At 36.1% G+C, this 19,941-nt stretch overlaps 1 protein-coding gene and 1 pseudogene across 1 annotated transcript; one reads left to right on the forward strand and one right to left on the reverse strand.

Annotated features, from left to right (window-relative positions):
- Nucleotides 1-794: 794 nt before the first annotated feature.
- LOC101584657 (olfactory receptor 6C4-like) lies at nt 795-1,730 on the forward strand. Its single transcript, XM_004648167.1, has one exon. It carries the CDS (start codon nt 795-797, stop codon nt 1,728-1,730), a length of 936 nt encoding a protein of 311 aa, XP_004648224.1.
- Nucleotides 1,731-18,493: 16,763 nt separating this feature from the next.
- Nucleotides 18,494-19,752, reverse strand: LOC101585050 (annotated as a pseudogene).
- Nucleotides 19,753-19,941: the final 189 nt, after the last annotated feature.

Consider the following 19,941-nt stretch of genomic DNA (forward strand, 5'->3'; position numbering starts at 1 on the left):
GCATGTGGTGCTGGGGGATTGAACCGCGGTCCCTGATGCTTTGCCAAGCTTGTTCTAAGTAGGTGCCTTAGACCACTGAGCCATCTCTCCAGCCCAAGGCTTACAAATTTTGATCTGAACTTCATTTCTATAGCCAAAACAACATTATAAAGATGTTAATCAAGCACATGGAAAAAATGTGAAAGTAGGAATCTGCTTGGAGATATATTGCCTATTCCTCTGCTGAGCCCTCTGCAGAACTGGGATTTGAGGGGCCGCAGATACCTGCACAAAATATAGAGAGGATAATGATGTTAGTTTTCATGGTCTGTGAATTTAAAAATTCAGATTAAAGCTAGGAATCATTAGATAGCAGTTTTAATGGTATTGCTGATTCCTATGAAAGATTTTTCTACTGTTATTTAATCTTACTTCTTCACTTACTCATACCAAGAGGCCAATAGAAATAAGATATCACTGCCATAAAAATTATAAGTAGAGGGATGTTCAAAGGGGAAATAAAAACATAAAATAGAGAAAATGAGCACACATTGGTTTGCAAAGTAGGTTATAAGAGTACATTAAAATCTTGAAAAGGAGTTACAGAGAAAAATCTTCATAATGAGAATTTAAGACAATAATTCTTGTCCAGTTCTAGTCCCTATACAACAGAGAATCCTAATTGACTCGCACTGATAGTTGAAAGACACTTAAACTATTCAGCATAGAAATGTAGCCCCTTATAAACAGACCTAAAGTCTGTTTTTCACCTGTGACTTAATTCTTTGTCTATTCACAGGCAACAAAGGTTTGAAATGAAAAGCCAAAATTTGACAGAATTCATTTTACTTGGACTATCAGACATCTTGGAGTTTCAAGTTGTAATTTTTATATTTCTTTTCATCACTTACATATGCAGCATCATTGGAAATCTGACCATCATCACCCTCACACTACTGGATTCCCATCTTCAGACTCCTATGTATTACTTCCTCCGGAATTTCTCCTTTTTGGAAATTTCCTTTACATCCACTTTTACTCCTAGACTTCTGTTTAGCATCTTAACTGGGAATAAGACTATCAGCTTTGCTGGATGCTTCACTCAATATTTCTTTGCCATTTTCTTTGGGGCCACAGAGTTTTACCTTCTGGCAGCCATGTCCTATGACCGCTATGTGGCCATCTGCAAACCCCTACAATACACCACGATCATGAACAACAAAGTGTGCACACAGCTGGTTCTCTGTTCTTGGTTATGTGGATTCCTGATAATTTTATCCCCAATCATATTGACTAGTCACCTAGATTTCTGTGCCTCCAATGTGCTGAATCATTATTATTGTGACTATGGACCCCTCATAGAAATATCTTGCTCAAACACAAGTGTATTAGAACTGGTTGACTTTATCTTGGCAATTATGACCTTGGTGGTTACACTGGTGATGGTGATTGTTTCCTACACAAATATCATGAAGACCATTCTGAAGATCCCTTCTTCTCAGCAAAGGAAAAAGGCATTTTCCACATGTTCTGCCCACATGATTGTCATCTCCCTTTCTTTTGGAAGCTGCATTTTCATGTACATAAAGCCATCAGCAAAAGAAGGAGTTGCTTTCAATAAGGGAATAGCTTTGCTCAATACTTCCATTGCCCCTTTACTGAACCCATTCATTTATACTTTGAGGAACAAACAGGTAAAACAAGCCATGAAGGACATATCTAGGAAAATATTACATCTATATTCATCTTAGTGATATCAAAATAAAGAGAAATTTTGAAAAGTTTGGCAAAAGAAAGGTATTCAAAAAAGGAGAGTTCATATATTTTCTTGACGATGTTCTTTAAATAAAGGACAAAACAGAAAAATGACATTATTTGACTCCATGACAAAAACAACTGGCTAAAAACTATTTTTATGATTGTCTGCTGAATAATTATGTCTGTATTCCTATGAAAAACTTTTAGCCTCATCAATAATTATAAAAATTGAAAATATATTTTGTCAGAAATGACCAGCTACACCTCAGAAGAAATTATTCATGTCCTACAGAAAGCTTATTCCTGATTTTCTTTATGTTTTTAGACAATCTGATTTCTAATGCATTTCCTGATAATGACTTTTATGACTCCCTTTTAGGAATCTTCTGCAGACTTCTGCAGACTATTGTTGTCTTAAGTGTTATGACTTCATATAACAACATTCCTGACTGTCTAATGTCAAGGAAAGAAATCAGAATGCAAGCTTTTATAACTTCTTCATCTGGACTCCACTTAAATAAAGACTCAGGAAAAGAGAAAGGCCACTTTGATAAGGATGAAAATCTTTCAAAAAATTACATTGTGAGAAGGATGTGTATGACTTTTGGTGATGCTTTAAGATGATTTGGAGAGGTTAGTATGAATGTTAAGGATATTTTCATGGTGTGTTAACTTTTGCAGAAATCAGGTTTCTTAAATGCTCTTCTGACCATGGCCATCACTTCATTAATTGTAGCTGCCTGCCTCCTCAAATGGATCCACCTAGCATCTAATAGTTCAGGTCCCATTATCCCCATGGATATTAATAAATGAGAAGGCAGTTGAGACTGGATGTGGTGGCACATGCTTGTAATCCCAGCTCGTGGGAGGTGGTAAACAGGCGGATCACAATGAGTCTGATCTAGTAGCGAGATGCTAAATACCCTGTAGACCCTTCCCTAAAATACAAAAAAAATACATAGGAAAAATATGAGAATTTAAGTTGATTTCTCAAAAGAAATTATGCAAGTTAGAGGACAATGAGTTGGAAGCTTTAAAATAATTGTTGGGGTGAGAGGTAGAAATTGACCCATAATTGTATACCTAGTGAAAAAAGTTTTCAAATTTTTTTAGGACAAAAATAGAGAATTTTAAAACAATTAAAAGCTGAAAATATATGTTGACAGAAACTATGCCAGAAGAGCCTTAAAAACATGTCAAATAAAATGTTTATTGTGCCTTGTTTAAGGCACAAATTGAGAAGAATCAGATGTACTATAGTATTTGATCCTCTGAAACCTCTATCTCATATGATTATGAACACAGGCTTGATTCAAATTCTGTCAACTTATCTGTATTTTGCACCCAAAATTTAAAGTCAAATTTGGAGACCAACCTATTTCTTTTTTTTTCTTGAAGATGCATAAAAAATATATCATTTCCCTCTATCACAATGACAGCTGCCAGAATTGTTCACAGTGCCTTAATCATGTTGAAAGTTGTATTAACAAAAAAGTAGAGAGTACACTATCCTCTTCTCAGCAAGTTATTCCTGTGTTTAGTAAAACTAATTTTCATGCACAATCCTGTATAAAAAGCACTGAAGATATCACCTACTTTATTGTTAGCTCTGTGAATTTTTTGTGTATTTATAAATTAAGGGCACTAAATTTGAACACTGAATATTTTTAATGCCCCACAACCAAAGTTGCTCTTGCTTTGGTTTGTTCTTGCTGTAATGAAAACGTCACAGTGTTTCAGTTAACTAAATATGGCCACTATCGATTTATTCAGTAACAGTACAGCTTCCCAAATTCCAGTCAACACAGAAGAAACTAGATTAGCTCTGTAAATAAGCTAATGATCATTCAACAATTCACTGCTATTGATAAACAAATAACTACACATAATGAATTGGATTCAAAAATACCATTTCCAACTGAGTGCTCAAAGAAAATAAAACAGAAAAATGCATCTAGCATTTTGGTTAAAAATGGACTCTAGTAAATCTGAGAAGAGAGGAAATTTACTGGAAGCATTTATGTGAATGAGAGTTGGTTGATGTGTAACTTCACGACTATGTAAACATTATTTCTATTTTTTAATGTGGTTTCTCTGGAACAGATTCGAATTCACTGATGCCTGAGGAAGAGGATAGCAATAGGAAGGCATAATAACTGCATGTCCATATAGTTTGTGATACTATAGTCTAGGTTACATTTTTGACTCATGTGGATAACTTAGAGAAGTTGGGAATGTAGCTCCCTTGCTTATTAGCAGAGAAAGATCTGTAATATTTTATCTATCAAGTCTGGTGACAGCTGCCTGGAAGTGGGGCAGAGGAGAAGCACATCTAAGCCTGTTGTGATTGCCTATCTTTTGGGTGAAAATCACAGGATGGAAAAACCATTTTTGAGAAAAGGAATAAGATGAAAACACTTAGTAAATAGAAACAAAGGAGATCATAGAAACTAGGGCAAACATGCACAAGTCTTTCATGACAGAGAAAAATTTCCATAAAAGCATCTCTCTCTCTCTCTCTCACTTCTTTTTTTTTTCATTTTAGTACAAGGTCTACAGGGTCTCACTACACAGATTGGACTTGTAGTGATCCTCCTGTTCTCAGCCTCTAGATGCTGGGATTACAGGTGCGCACCACCACACGCAGTCTCAGTTGCCATCTCAGCGTACCCTAGGGGCAGGGCTGGTACGGCAGGCCGGGGAATGAACCCTGGATGCTGTGCTATGCCTAAGCAGGCACTTTAGTCCTCTGATCTATCTGGCCGGACCCATAAAAGCATCTCTAAGCAGCAGAATACCTTAAATCTGGTGTTGAATAGATGATGTCTATGGATTCTATTGATAATTTTAACAAGAGATAAAGATACTCTACTTTTGCTCACCTCACCATTACATCACTAGAGGTAATAATCTCTTCATTTCATGGTTCACTGGCTATACCTGTCATCATAATTTTCCTGAGAATCACTGAAATTAATATTAATGAAACATATAGGTCAGGGACTGCTGAACACCAGCAGTTGTTCTTTTATAGATAAAAATGAAAATAATATATTGATAAGGTATGTGAATCTGTATGTGCAGAAGCTGATGTCTCTTACACAATGTGAATAAGAATCAAGTAATTTTAGGCAACAAGGAATGTTGGACAGAAAGAAATGAATTTAAGTGTGATAATATATTTCAGTAATTCCAATTGAACCTAGGTATATGTAATGTCCTTATGTGAGAAATATTACAGCATTCACAAACAAGGCTGTATTTAAAACTAGAATATAATCAGTTGAGTTTCTGGATCACACAACACCTGTGAGTGTATGTCACACTTGCACTTATTATCATTTAGTTGAAAACAATATGTTTAAAGATTTGGTCAGCAGCCCATACTTTGTATCCTTTTCTTGGAAGGACTCTTGAATATAGTTGTTATAATCTGATTTGTTGGTGCTCTGTAGTTAGAAGTACTATTGACCTGATAAGGAGGGAGGAGGTACCTCTGTATTCATTTGATAAACTTAAATTTCAGCAAATCATTGCTAAACAGTGGAACCTTTATCATTGTTCTTCAATAATGGTTCTATGACTTTGAAGGGAACATGTTATCTTTGCATTACAGCTAGTTGGTAACAAAAAAATTTATGTCTTAAACATAATTATCATATTTACCTATTATTTTCCTGTTTTCTCTGTTAACTTAATGGTGGATAATTTAGGATGATATAAAACAAAAACCTTATTTAGGAAATAAATTTCCATATTATTTTTATTATTTTATTTATTTTTATTATTTGTAATGAATTTTGTACAGGGTCTCACTATGCAGCTTGGACTCCTAGCGATCCTCTTGTTTTCAGCCTCCCAGGGTTGGGATTACAGGTGTGCGCCACCATGCCTGGACTCGGTGGCTGGCTCAGCATGACTAGGGGCAGGGCCAGCATGGGGCCAGCATAGAATATGGTGTCAGGAATAGAATCCAGGTCCCTGAGCTTGCCTAAGAAGGTGCTTAGTTGGTCAAACTATCTGGCCAGCCCCTGGAAATTCCAGAGTATGACCTATGCATAGGACTTCATGTCTTTAACTAGAAGTCAAAAAATTAGTCTTTTGCCTTAAATATCCAATCTATCAATTTTATTCTGATTAGTTAGAGTTTGGAATCACTTGAATTTTCCTCATTTATTGAACTGTTATTTTCTCTATCTTTAACTTCTGCTCTCAAAACAGCCAGTTCCTGTGGAGAGCTGCGAAGGACCACGCCTACAATATGGCGCTGGTTTCCACCTTCCACTCCCTGTGGGTGAGTGCTCTCTGTGCACAACAACTCCTTATATGGCCAGGGCTGCAGTCATGATTCGCTTCCGCATATGCTGGACCCATGGGCGATCCCCACGTGGCGCACTGGGATTGGGCTCGGGAGTATATATTAGCCAAGGTCTGGGGGATTGGGGAAGAAGAAGCTTGTAATCAGGGGCCTGAATAAACCGCTGAAGGAAGAGCTGTGTGTTGCGTCTTCCTTGCTGGTGAGGTCGTGCGCAACAAGTGGTGGCCCGTACGGGGACTCCATCTCAAGCCATCAGCTCAGAACCTTCAGTGGTCAGGGGGTGCACCGGTAAATCCCCGGGTAAGTTGGGGATCAGCGACAAAAGCGGGGTTTAGGGCTCCTATCTGTAGATAAAGTAGGAGTGCTAAGGTTTGCCTACGAGCGAATCCAGTTTGCCTACGAGCGAACTCCAAAGTGAAAGTATAAGTTGAATCATGGGCGCGTCTACTTCGCACCCAATTTTTTGGCTCTACAAGAGCTACTTTATTCTAAAAAGCTTAAACTAAAGAAGAAAACCTTAGAGAGGACGGTCCCGTCAGAGCTTTCCTTGGTGTATCCTGTTTTTCAGGACGCCCAAGGTGATAGATACCATGATCCCCTGGACTTCAAGATGACAAAGTCCTTGGCTGAATCTGTTAGAACCTACGGCGTTTCAGCCACATTCACTGTCTCCCAGGTGGAAGGTGGAAACCAGCGCCATCTTGTAGGTGCGGTCCTTCACAGCTCTCCACAAGTTCCAACTCAAGCTTATGTATGTTGTATAATATCTTTCTGGAAACTAGAAAAATGTTCTTCAGCATATACTGCTGGTTCCATTGAACTAATTCTCTTGAGCTATTATCTCAATAGACCCTTAGTTGGCCTTTTAAATCCAGCAATTGTCTTATCAAATGTTTTCCTACTGTGTTACATAAGTTTGTGTTTTCAGTTTTTTTATTTTTTTCTGTGTAAAAATATATAATTTTTTATTCATATTCTTTAAATGTTTTTCATTTTTTAAATTTTCCCCCCATAATTTTATTGATAAACAAATAGCAATGAGACAGTTTCAAACCAAATTGGTAGGACAGGTTTAATAATTAACACACTGCATACGTTCTTCTTAGTGGTTAATTGCTGTACGAGATGTGGACTTGATATCCTATTTACAAACACCATTAGAACAAATCACTCTATTCATTAAGAGAATGTAAATATATATCTATCCTAAACACTTTGAATACACAGATACAAAATGGACATTCATCTGTACACCCTTTTTTTTTAAGTTCCATTATTTGAATATTATAGGTGTGTAAACTCAGCAAAATATTCTAAAAGAGTCCAGTAGCCCCTAATAGTATTGGGTCTTCCACTTGACTGGCAATGTCAGAAATTGTTGACCTGAGTCCCCTACAGCTCAACATAACAGCATGGCTTTACTTCTTATATTTCATTTTTATTCTTTTCTGCTGGATGGTTAAAACCAAGGTAAAGCAGGACTTATGCAACAAGAGAATGTCGGTGAAATCCCCTCAGGATTTATCCTGAGATCCTGTACCTCAGATTGTAGAACTTTTGTCAGTGTCAGCCATAAAATTGCTGTACAGATTTAATGCAATCCCTATCAGACTACCACCAACATACCTCACAGATCTAGAGAAATCATTCCTAAAATTTATTTGGAACCAGAAAAGACCTAGAATAGCAAAGGCAATAAAGACAAGGCAGGAGGCATTACAATTCCTGACTTGAAATTATACTACAAGGCTACTGTGATAAAATCAGCATGGTACTGGCAACAAAATAGACCTAAGGATCAATGGAATAGATTAGAAGATGCTGAAGCCCCTATGAACACACTCAGCCACCTTATCTTTGACAAAGGGCCCAAACATACTAACTGGAAGAAAGATAGCCTCTTTAACAAATGGTGCTGGAAAAACTGGCTCTCTATATGCTGAAAACTCAAACTTGACCCAGGTCTAACATCATGCACTAAACTAAAGTCAAAATGGATTAAAGATCTAAACATTAAAGCAGAGACACTAAATCTCCTGGAAGAGAAAGTAGGAGGAACTCTTGAAGACATAGAGGTAGGCAAAGAGTTCATGAACAAAAATCAAATCTCACGGGAAACAGCTGAAAGAAGTAGCAACTGGGACCTGCTCTTACTGAGATGTGTTTTCACGTCAAAAGAAATACCAACAAAGTGAAAAGGCAACCCACAAATTGGGAAAAAATCATGACAAATAAGTACTCAGACAAAGGTCTGCTCTCTAGAATTTATAAAGAACTAAAAAACACTAGGGCCCCAAAATTTAAAGACCCAATCGAGAAATGGGCATTGGAGATGAACACACATTTCTCAGAGGATGAAATTAAAAAAGTGAATAAATATATGAAAAAGTGCTCCACATCATTAGCCATTCACGAAATGCAAAGTTTTCAGCTTTTTAAAAAATCAATCACCTAAGTAATTTATACATATTATATATCTTAATGTTTTTTGTTGTAATATCTGACTACTGTAGTCATTCATAATAATTAAAAGAAGCTAGAATTTTTTTGCCTGCATAAGTGGATTATGGATATTTCAATTTGTTGGTGATTGTGGACATCTCCCTATAATTCCTTAAGAATGAGGCTTTCATAATCTCATTAATCAGTAACATGAAGACTGGTATGGCTTTAAGCACAGGCATATGGCTTGCTGTTGAGAAGAAAGTAGGGAAAATCACATATTGGGTGTTTTGACAGGCCAGGTCTAGAAGTGATGTGCAACTCTTCAACCACTATCTATTAGTTGTAATTTAAAGTACACAACCACATCTGAAATTGTAGAATGTATGGTTTCAAAAATATGGCCTATTGTGTTTCCAGGTATAGCAACCCAATGGCAGTTACAGCTACAAGACAAGAGGAAACATCCTCAAAATATTTGATTTTAGTGAAGAAGGCAATTCTAAGAGGTCACAGTAAGAAAGTATAAAGACAAATTGAGAGTATCAATATGAGTGGAGAACAAATTATATAGATAAATAGTGTTAAAAGTATCAGATTTTAATAAAATCTGAAGGTTACAATAGATACTATAAAAAGGGAATGAACCTGTTCAAATGGAAGGAATAACTGAGATGAGGAGAAGGACAGGAGAGGGAGTGGGGCAAAGAGAGATATCTATGTATGTAAGAAGGATGGCTTGGATAACCATACTATGGAATTCTGCTGGTCTCTGGAAAGGAGCAGTTAATACTTATTTTTTTGGTCTCTTTTTAATTGTTTTACCTTTTCCTCTTCTCTTAATTTCTTATAACTTTTTTCTTTCTTTCAATTTTGCATGCATTTATCTGGTAATCTGAACAGCTAATTGGAAGACAACACTATTGCAACATGACAAATACTGTCAACATATTTTGTTTAGTGAAATTCTGTATCATTTGTATTTTTTGTTTTAATACTATTTTGTACTCTCTTTTTATGTATTTAGTACAGGGTGTACAGGGTCTCACTATGTAGATCAGTCTCATAGTGATCCTTCTGATTTCAGTCTCCCAAGTGCTGGGCTTATGGGCACATGCCACCACATCCAATCTCTGTACTCTCTTTTAAAAAAGAAAATATGAAGAAGTATGGTTTCAGGCTAGAGACATAGCTCAGTGGTCTAAGTGATGCCTGGCAAGTGCAAGGACCCTGGTTCAATCTCTGGAACCACATGTCATGCTGGCCCTGCACTGAGCCAGTCAGTGAAATTAGTGTGGTGGTGCACACCCATAATTACAGCACTGGGGAATCTGAGAAAGGAGGATCTCTACAAGTTCAAACTGCATAGTGAGACACTGTATAAAACAAAAAAGAAAAAATATGGTGTCAAGGTGCATTTATTTACCTAGTAATGTGTCAAATTTATTTTTCCTCATGGATGAGTTTTGCTCCATTGTATAAAAACACATCATTCTAGAGCTTGGCTGAGATGTGACCATTTATCCCACTGTCCAACATCAGTTACACAGATGACAGCTGTGGGGACCTGTTGAGTCCTGCCACCCACCACCTCACTGAAGCTTGGCTGAGCTGAAGTCACTTCTCCCAACATCCTAGCAGCTAAGTTCACATAGAACAGCTACAGGGACCTGATTTGCTGAGCTGCTGTTGCTAACCCATTGGTTATGAAAGCCTTGGTAAGCCCTACCCTACACCCACCAAGCGTTGAGAGAGCCTTGCAGAGCTTTGGCATGCCTTCATCGTTATCAAACCTTGAGCTGAAGTTTGCCACCCACCAAGGTGGAAGCCACACAGAACCCTACACAGCAGGAGCTGTGGCGAGCCTACCATGCCCTCCAACTCTTGATGGAAGCCCTTCTGACCTATATTTCACCCTACTATTACTGTAGGGTCATAGTGAACATTGAAGGCCTCAAAATTGTCAAAAGGAAGAAGCAAAGGCAATCTCAAACATCTAGCCCATCCAAAACAAGTCCAGGAGACAAAATCATAAAGAATTTGGAAGTCACACATGTGAAATTTCTGAAATGATATCAACTAAAGAAAATAAATAACTTCATCAGGCTATGGAGGAAGTTGCATCAGAAATAATCTCTCAGGTACAAAAGGTAATGACAACAATCATGAAAGAATTGACCAATATCTGTAAAGAAGACATAGTTAGAGCTGCAACCTGTGGGCCCAGTGCAAGCATAAGTGGAGCTTTCCTGGTGACTGGATCAATTATTGAAGAACATGAAGGACTCTGGATGGCTTGACAGACTCTGGTGAGCTTCATTCCTTAGCCACCCAGCATGAAGGTGTGGTGGTTGTGCTGGTGCAGGTCCAATCTTTTAAGAGCTTTGGAGGACTCTGGGCAGGCTGTGCGACTCTAATGAGCTGTGTCACTTGACTCCAGGTGTGCAGGCATGGAGCTTGTGCTGGCACTGGTCCAACCTTTTAAAAACCTGATAAAAGCCATATATGAGAAAGAAAGAGTGAACATCATACTAAATAGAAAGAACTCAAAACGTTCACTTTAAAATCAGGAACAAGACAATGATGTCCACTCTCTCCAGTCTTATTCACTATACTTCTGGAAACATTAGCTAGAACAATTAGACAATAGAGAGAAATAAAAGGAATAAGGATTGGAAAAGAAAAGTGAAATTATCATTATTTGCATATGACATGATACTCTATATAGAGGACCCTAAAAACTTCATTAAGACTTGTATATTTAACCAAATTCAATAACACAGCAAGATACAAAGTCAATCTCCAAAGATCAGTAGCAGTTTTGTACACAAACTACAAACAGAGAGAAATTCAGGAAACCATACGTTTCACAATAACACCCCCAAAAATAAAATACATAGGAATTAATCTCACAAAGGAAGTAAAATATTTATACAGTGAAAATTTTGGTACTCTGAGAAAAGAGATTGAAGAGGATTTGAGAAAATGGAAATATATTCCATGCTCTTGGAAAGGAAGAATAAACATTGTGAAAATGGCCATACTCCCCAAATTGTTATAAAAATTTAGTTCAATCCTGATTAAAATACCAGTAGTAAACCTCACAGAGCTAGATAAGACTTTCCTCAAATTCATTTGCAACCATTAGAGACCCAGAATATCAAAATCAATCCTGGGAAACAAAAGGAGGCAGGGGATATCACAATCTCTGACCTGAAATTTACTTGTATAAAATGGTAGTGGCATAAAGACAGATCTGAGGATCAATGGAACAAATTAGCAGATGCAGACAAAACTACAAACTCAGTCACTTGTCTTTGATAAATGGGCCAAACATGTTCCCTGGAAGAAAGACAACCTGTTTAATAAATGGTTTGGAAAAACTGATTTTCCACATACTGAAGGTTAAAATTAGACCCATGTCCATCACTATGCACTAAACTACAATAAAAGTGGAGCAAAAATTTGTATATTAAAACAGAAACACTGAATGTTCTAGAGGAAAATGTAGGTAGAAATCTTAAATGCATAGAAGTAGGTAGAGTTCATAAGTAAAACCAAAACTGCATGAAAAATATGTCAAAGAGTCAGCAATTGGGGGTTTCATCTTCTTGCAGTTTCTGCAAAAAGAAATCCCCAACTGAGTGAAAAAGAAACCCAAAAACTGGGAAAAATTATACCTGACACTTCCTCTGACAAAGATCTTCTATCTAGAACATATGAAGAATTAAAAAAAAATCAGGCCATCCCAATTCAAAGATCCAATCCAAAAATGGGTATCTGGGATGAATATAGACTTCTGGGATGAATATAGACTTTTCAGATGAAGAAATACAAGTGAGAAGTAAATGTATGAAAAAAATCTTCATTATTGGTCATTTGAGGAATGCAAATTAAGACAACACTGAGATTCTCATCCCAGAAAGAATGACTGTCCTCAAGATGTCAACCAATAATGAATACTGGAGAGGCTATGGGGAAAAAGGAACACTTATCCACTCTTGGTGGGAGTGGAGATTGGTTTCACAACTATGGAAATAAGTGTGGATATACCTTAAAAAGCTCAGATTTGAGGTCCTGTTCAACCTAGCTATTCCCCTACTGGATATTTTTCCATAAGAAGTGAGACCATATCAATGCGATATATGTGTACCCATGTTTATAGCAATGTAATTTGCCATAGCCAAATCTTGGAAACAACCCAAATGCCCATCAACTGAGGACTGGATAAGGAAGATATGGTAGTTTTACACAATGTAATATTATTCAGGTAGAAAGCTGGATAAATTTGAGGTTTTTATTGGTAAATAGATGCAACTAGGAACCACACTCTTAAGTGAAATAAAATAGACACACATGTGCAAACATCATATTGTCTCCTTAGTGTGAGAATATAAAAGGCAAAATAAAATTTAAAGATACTGGGAAAAGAGAATGAACCTGTTTAAAGTTAAGGAATTACTGACTTGAGGAGGACAGGAGAGGTAGCAAAGGAAAGATACACCTATGCACGAAAGCAGAAAGGATTGCACAACTTTACTGTGGATTTTGCTGGTCTATGGAAAGGAGCAGTTAATACCTAATTTGTTTTGTCTCCTTTCTGTCTTTTTAATTTCTTATATATTTCTTTCTCCTTCCAATTTTGCATGCATATAACTGGTAATATGACCAACTAATTTGAAGACAACTCTATGCATTACAACAAATACTTTGAACTTTATATTATTTTATTAAGTGAAATTCTGTAATTTTTTGTTTTAATACTATTTTTCACTTTAAAATAATGTTAAAAAAGAAGACATAGATAAAAATTAGAAGGGAATAGTAAAATGACAGAAATATTGAATAAACAATATAGGAAATAATTAGAATATATGAAAAAGATTCAAGTATTTATGCAGAACACTGACAATTCCACTGAGAGCTCTCAAAACTGCTTGAATGAATCTAAAGCTAGAATTTCAGATCTTGAAGACAGCACTGCAGCTAGTGAACATGAAAGAAAAGATCTTTTAAAAATAACAAGAAAGCCAGAAATAACAATACAACAGCTGAAAGGTGATGAAAAGAAAAATAAGTCTAATCAGTATCAACAAAACAGCTGGACATAACACAAACAACATAAAAAGACTGTTTGCAAAAGTAGTAGCAGAGTGGTTATTTGTTGTACAAGATGCAGACATGGTATCCTATTTACAAACACTATTAGAACATATTCCTCTTTTCATTGAATTAAGAGAATGTAGCTGTATATCTATCTTGGCTATTTTGGATATACAGATACAAAATGGTCATTCATTTGTATTCCCCTTTTTATTTAGTTTTGTCATTTAAATATTATAGGTGTGTGAATTCAGCAAAATATACCAAAATAGTCTGGTAGTCCATAACAGTATTGGATTATCCATATGACTTTCAATGTCAGAAGTTTTTGACTTGAGTCCTCTACAGCTCAACATAATAATATGGCTTTACTTCTTATACTTCATTTTTATACGTTTCTGCTGGATGGTGAAGACCAAGATAAAGCAAGACCTATGTAACAAGAATTGTAGCTTTTGGATCTGATAAGGTCAGTCAAATCCCCTCAGGATTTATCCTGAGGAATCAAAAGTAAAAAAAAAAAGACAAGATAGAAATTAAGGTTTATTGAAAGCAAGCGTTAATATTCAATTATTTGTCCAATCTTTCATACCTATATCTAGCAATAGATTTGACAACAAACATAGGTAATGTAACAACCATTATTAATTTTCTATTCTTGTTCTGCCAATCTATAACATATGAATTATTGTATGTTACTCTGTTTATGTCTTTGTTTCTGCTATTTGTTTATGCTTCCATTTTTATTCTTCAAAGTAAAGTAACATTAAATTAAAAAAAAAAGTAGTAGCAGAGATTCAGCAGACAAAAGCAGCTGCTTAGTCAGACCCAGCACCCTGGGTCTGATTCCTGACATGTAGTGCTGGCCCTGCCTCAGGGGCATGCTGCGAGGATGAATGGGACTGGGCATGCTGGTGTGTGCCTGTAATCCCAGCACTTTGGAGGATGAAAACAGGAGAATCATTATGAGTCCAATCTATGTAGTGAGACCTTGTAGACCCTGTATACCCTGTCCTAAATACTGAAAAACAAAGCAAAATCAAACAACAACAACAACAAAGCGAAGTAGTTGTAAAGAATTTCCGAAGCATCTGAATCTGACATACTGACAAGTGAGGCATATAGAACTCCAGCTAGCCACAATCAAAGTAAATCTTCACCCAGACCCATAATAATAAAGATCCTAGAAACTAGGCAAAGAAACAAAATTTCAAACGGTTAGAGAAAAGAATATATAATGGAAAGACCCATATAATGGAAAGTTCATCATAATCATGGCAGATTTCTCACTCCAGATCATCAAATCAAGAAGAGCTTTGAATGAGATATTTCAGGTCTTGAAACTTCCAGCACGGTTCATGTACCCTGAAAAACTATCTGTTCAATTGAATGGAGAAATTAGATATTGTCATGACAATGGACAGCTGAAGAAATTTATGACAACCAAACCAACACTACAAAGAGTACTGACAGATATTTTCAAAAGGGACCCAGATGAACATAACTTCAAAAACAACAGAAGAGAACCATGAAGCAGAACAAGTAACCAAAACAAAGGGGAAAAGTAAAGATCCTACAGGATGAAAACAACAAGAAAAAGATAACCCAACACATATCAGTCATAACCATCAATGTAAATGCCCTAATTCACCAATAAAGAAGCAGACTTGCAGAGTAGAACAAAAAACAAAATCCAACAATATGCTGTATACAAAAAAACAAACAAACAAACAAAAAAACAAAAAAAACAAACTTCAGGGGCTGAGGAGATAGCTCAGTAGAATAACAGCTGGTCTGTCAAGTGCAGAGTCCTAAGTTCAATCCCAGGTACTGAAAAAAAAGAAAGAAAGAAAGAAAAGAAAATACACTTGAGACCTGGTGAGATAGTTCAGCAGTCTAAAGCACCTGCTTAGGCAAACTTAGGCAGGTGCAGGGTACTGTGGTTCGATCCCTGGCACACATACTGCTCCAGCCCTGTGCTCAGGGTGGGCTGAGCTGGCAAAAAAGAGAAATAAAATATAATTAACTCAAAAATAAATTAATGGTCTGAATCTCAAAGATGGAAGACAATTCTCCACGTGGTAAAAACCCAGAGAAAAACAGGGGTAGCTATTCTGGTTGTGATAATGTCAACTTCAAACTAAGTGTGACTAAAAGAGATAAAGAAAATCACTACATACTTGTTAGAGGAAAACTGCAAGAGGAAGAGATAGCAATTATAAATATATATGTACTCTATGTAGGAGCACCCAGCTGTAAGACAATTTTTAAGACATGAAGAATCAAGGCAGCTATAACATAATTATGCTAGATTTTATCATCACACTCATAGAAATGGATCAACTATGTACATAATCAGCAAAGAAATATCAGAACTAAGCAAAAATTGTTGAGAAATATATTTAACAGAACTTTATGGAGTGTTCCACCCAACAGTGTCAGAATACACAGTCTTTTCAGCTGCACATAGGATATTCTTGAAAATAGACCATATGCTAGCATATAGAGCATGCTAAGTAAACATAAAGGAATTGAAATTAACCAATGGATATTATCTGACAATAGTGCAATGGAACTGGAAATTATTGACAAAAGAAAATGCAAAAACTAACAAACATGTGGAAACTAAACATTACCCTCCTGAACATTAAATAGGTTACCATTGAAATTAAATAAAATATTAAAGAATATTTACAATCAAACAAAAATGAAGATTTTCCAAGCAACTAATTGGAACCTGTGGGATGCAATGGAAGCTGTCTTAAGAGGGAAATTTATAGTGATAAACTCTTACATCAGGAAAACAGAACAAGCCCATATGAACAACCATATATTGCACCTTAAACTCCTAGAAAAAGAACAGTTCAACCCAAAACCCCCAAAAGGCAGGAAATTATAAAGATCAGAGCAGAAATAAATGCAATGAAGAAGAAAATAATACAAATAATTAATGAGTTCTGACACAAAAATAGACATTAGAAGATGCAGACACAATTCCAAACATGCTCAGCCACCTTATCTTTGATAAAGGGGCCATTTATATTCACTGGAAGAAATATAGCCTCTTAAATAAATTATTCTAGAACAACTGGCTTTCCACATGTCAAAGGCTAAAATTAGACACATGTCTATAACTATGCAAAAAACTACAATCAAAATGGATAAAGATTTAAATATTAAAACTGAAACACTGAATCTTTTTTTTTGCATTTCAATAAATTTTATTGAAAGGTATATCTCTTAGTACCAAACATAATGGTAGTTGATTAGGTAACCTCAGTCTACTCAAAATTAATACTGATGTTTTTAAAACATTGAAATATATCAGCTTTGTGGTAGAAATGAAGTTATCCATCCAGCATGGTTTACAAAAATTTAAAGGTAGAATGTACTGTGGTTCTTTGGTTGACATTTCAATGCTCATTTATCTGTAACATGATAGCAAAGTGGGTATCCATTCTGGACAGACTCAGACTTCAGGCCTCGCTGAACTTCTGTTCACAACACTGATAGCATATTCACATCTTACATTCATTGGCTCAAGTGGAAAAGTCCAAATACTACCTCAGTGATCTCATAATTACAGGGGCGCCTGCTTACTTTTCTTAACACCTAGTATAGAAATTTGTGGAAGATATTCTCTTACTTTAAAAAACAAGAACTTAGAAGCAATAGCAGTTTCGTAGAAACAATTCATAGTAAAACCGGGAGCACTTAATCTAGCCAGAACTTAGAGTAAAGCAAGGGTTCAAAGTGTTAATTGAGTTTGAGTTACTATGTAATATAACAGAATTTTTTAAAAATGGGATTAGTCTGAGAAAGTAGATTCTATATAGAAATTTTTACCATTGACACAAGCAGTATGTTTTTTAGAAGAAATATTAAAGATAGTTCAATTAATATGTGAAACTTAATAGGTCTGTATTCTGGCTTAATAAAAAAGTCTAAATTTAAATGCATTTCCAGGGCCAGGGAGATAGCTCAGTAGAATAAGCACTTGCCTGGCAAGCGCAAGGGCCTGAGTTCAATCCCTGGTTCCGCAAGAAAAAAAATAAAAAAAGAAGCATTTTCATAGAGCAATAACAGTCTCATCTCTAAATTGCATTATTACTTGCATTATGGGTGTAAAGAAACCTTTACCTTATCTGGAATATAACCCTTATGCCTTGAGAGAGTGCATGTGTGAAATGTTGGTTTTGATATAAACCTTGTAATTAAAAATTGAACATTTAAATTAAGTAGGTTGCCATTTTCAATATCACCTGAACATATTAATCCAATATAGAAAGTTAGGTTAATGTTAGAAATGAAGATTCACAGTTCACCTTTTCAGGCTTGTATTAAGTATTTCATATTTATGCCTTCAGCTTTAGGGATGAGTTGAAATCTAACAATCCTACTACAGCATTATATTCATTAGGGAGCTTTACCAAGTTGGAGAGAGAACATCACACTGTTGTAGTTGTGATGTTTTGAGGCTTTATAACTTAAATCCACCATAACATTATAGAATCTATAGTTGAGGGTTGTAGGGAAAGACTTCAAAGCAATGTTTTTTTGTTGCTGCAATACTATTTATGTAAAGAAGAAAACCCCCCAGCTAATAAAAAGTTGGTCTAAATACTAGGAGCTGTTAAAAGTAAGTTTTTTGTACCTAAGTTTCATAATCATATATAGATGTGTTAAATGTTGACATTTAGTTTTGAGTAGGAAAAGACAAATTGTTACCATAAGTTAATTTAGATGGCAAGAACATATAAAATATTTTTATGAATATAATTACTTTTTAGTGTTTTAATTATAATAGCAGTATGTTGACACATATTGACCATTTTCAGAAACTACAGCAGATCATCCACTAGGTATAATGCTAAGGTTCATAATGATTCTGCTTATAAGCTAACAGTGGTGAGTTCACATATGTATCATATGTTTGGTGCTGTTATAATTTTAAATGAAGTTAGATCATGGGACTACAGCAAAATGTGCAATTAAAAAAAAAACTACTTCAAGGCTACTTTAAAAATTCAGGTTATTAAAAAGGATGTTTTCTAAGCTGCTAATCTGATGAAAAAATATATATATTTAACATATATATCATATATATCAGAGATGAGCTGACTCCATTTCTTAGAGCGTTGTACCTTATGTACCTTCAAAAGTGAGCTGACTCGGTTGGTGATGTTATTTTTATCTTTTGCTATTTCAAGTGCAGATGGTTTATTTTGAATATAATATGTCAGTGTTTCAATTGTAGGAGAAAACAATTTTCTTTATGCAGAGAAAAATATCCAAATTTACCAATTAAGGAATTGTTTCAGACATTGTTGGGAGGTGAGCTATTCTATAGTAACTGTGCTTCAGTTGTCATGCAGTTCACCCAGACACAATCCACCTCAACTTCTGAACATTTGGCTTGGAACACTTGTTTGATGAATATTCAGTTAAACACTTGGATACAAGCTCTTGCCAGAAGGTCAGATCTCTGCCATTTATCTTGGAATGTTTTCTGAAGGGATTCTACTCTTTCTGTTAACTCTACACACTGCTGTGCTTGGATCTCCAATGCAATGATAGATAAGACAACACAGAAGGCTTTGCTTAGAAAATATGATCCTGCACTGACATTACTTAAGCTGAGCTTCCAGTCTTTCAAAATTTAGACTATTTTTCCATTGAAATGGCAAGTTCTTTTGAATGAGTGAATAATAGAGTTCTTTAAATTGAAAGGTAGTGGTAGCTTTGATTTTCCAACACACTTTCTCCAGTACTATCTTTTCCATTCTCATCAAATCTGAAAGAGTGAACCTATACTGACCTATTTGGATCAACTCAGTTGCCAATGGGATATTTTTTTCCTCTTCTACACACCCAACATGCTTAGGTTGTATCTTCATTTTAGACATGAATCTGTCCAGTAAATTCACAGCTAGAGAAAATATCTCCGTATCAAATCCAAAGAACCGAGTAAGGCTAAGAAGATCTTTCACTTCAAAGTCCCTTAGTCTTGCAGTCATTCTGAAGTCATTATTGTGTGCAGATTCGATTAGTTTCAAGCCACAGACCCTTGGCTGACATCTTGCCTCCTGCTCCAATGGGGTATTCAGCTGGTGCAGCAGTTTCTGGAAGTCAGTTGTCAGTAATTCTATCATCTTGGCAGAGATTGCGAGTCCTCGGCGTAGCCACCCTCCCCAGGTCTGCTCTCACCTTGCCCCACGATATCAGAAAGGACAGGCCTAGGAATCAAGGAGGCATGGGGGCAGGAGGGGAGAAGCTGGGTGTGGGGACCAGGATGGGACTCTACAGGGTGGTGGTCTCTGCAGTGCTATGGACACTACACC

This window comes from Octodon degus, unplaced genomic scaffold (assembly GCF_000260255.1).
Source record: "Octodon degus isolate 3935 unplaced genomic scaffold, OctDeg1.0 scaffold00358, whole genome shotgun sequence".
Taxonomy (NCBI): domain Eukaryota; kingdom Metazoa; phylum Chordata; class Mammalia; order Rodentia; family Octodontidae; genus Octodon; species Octodon degus.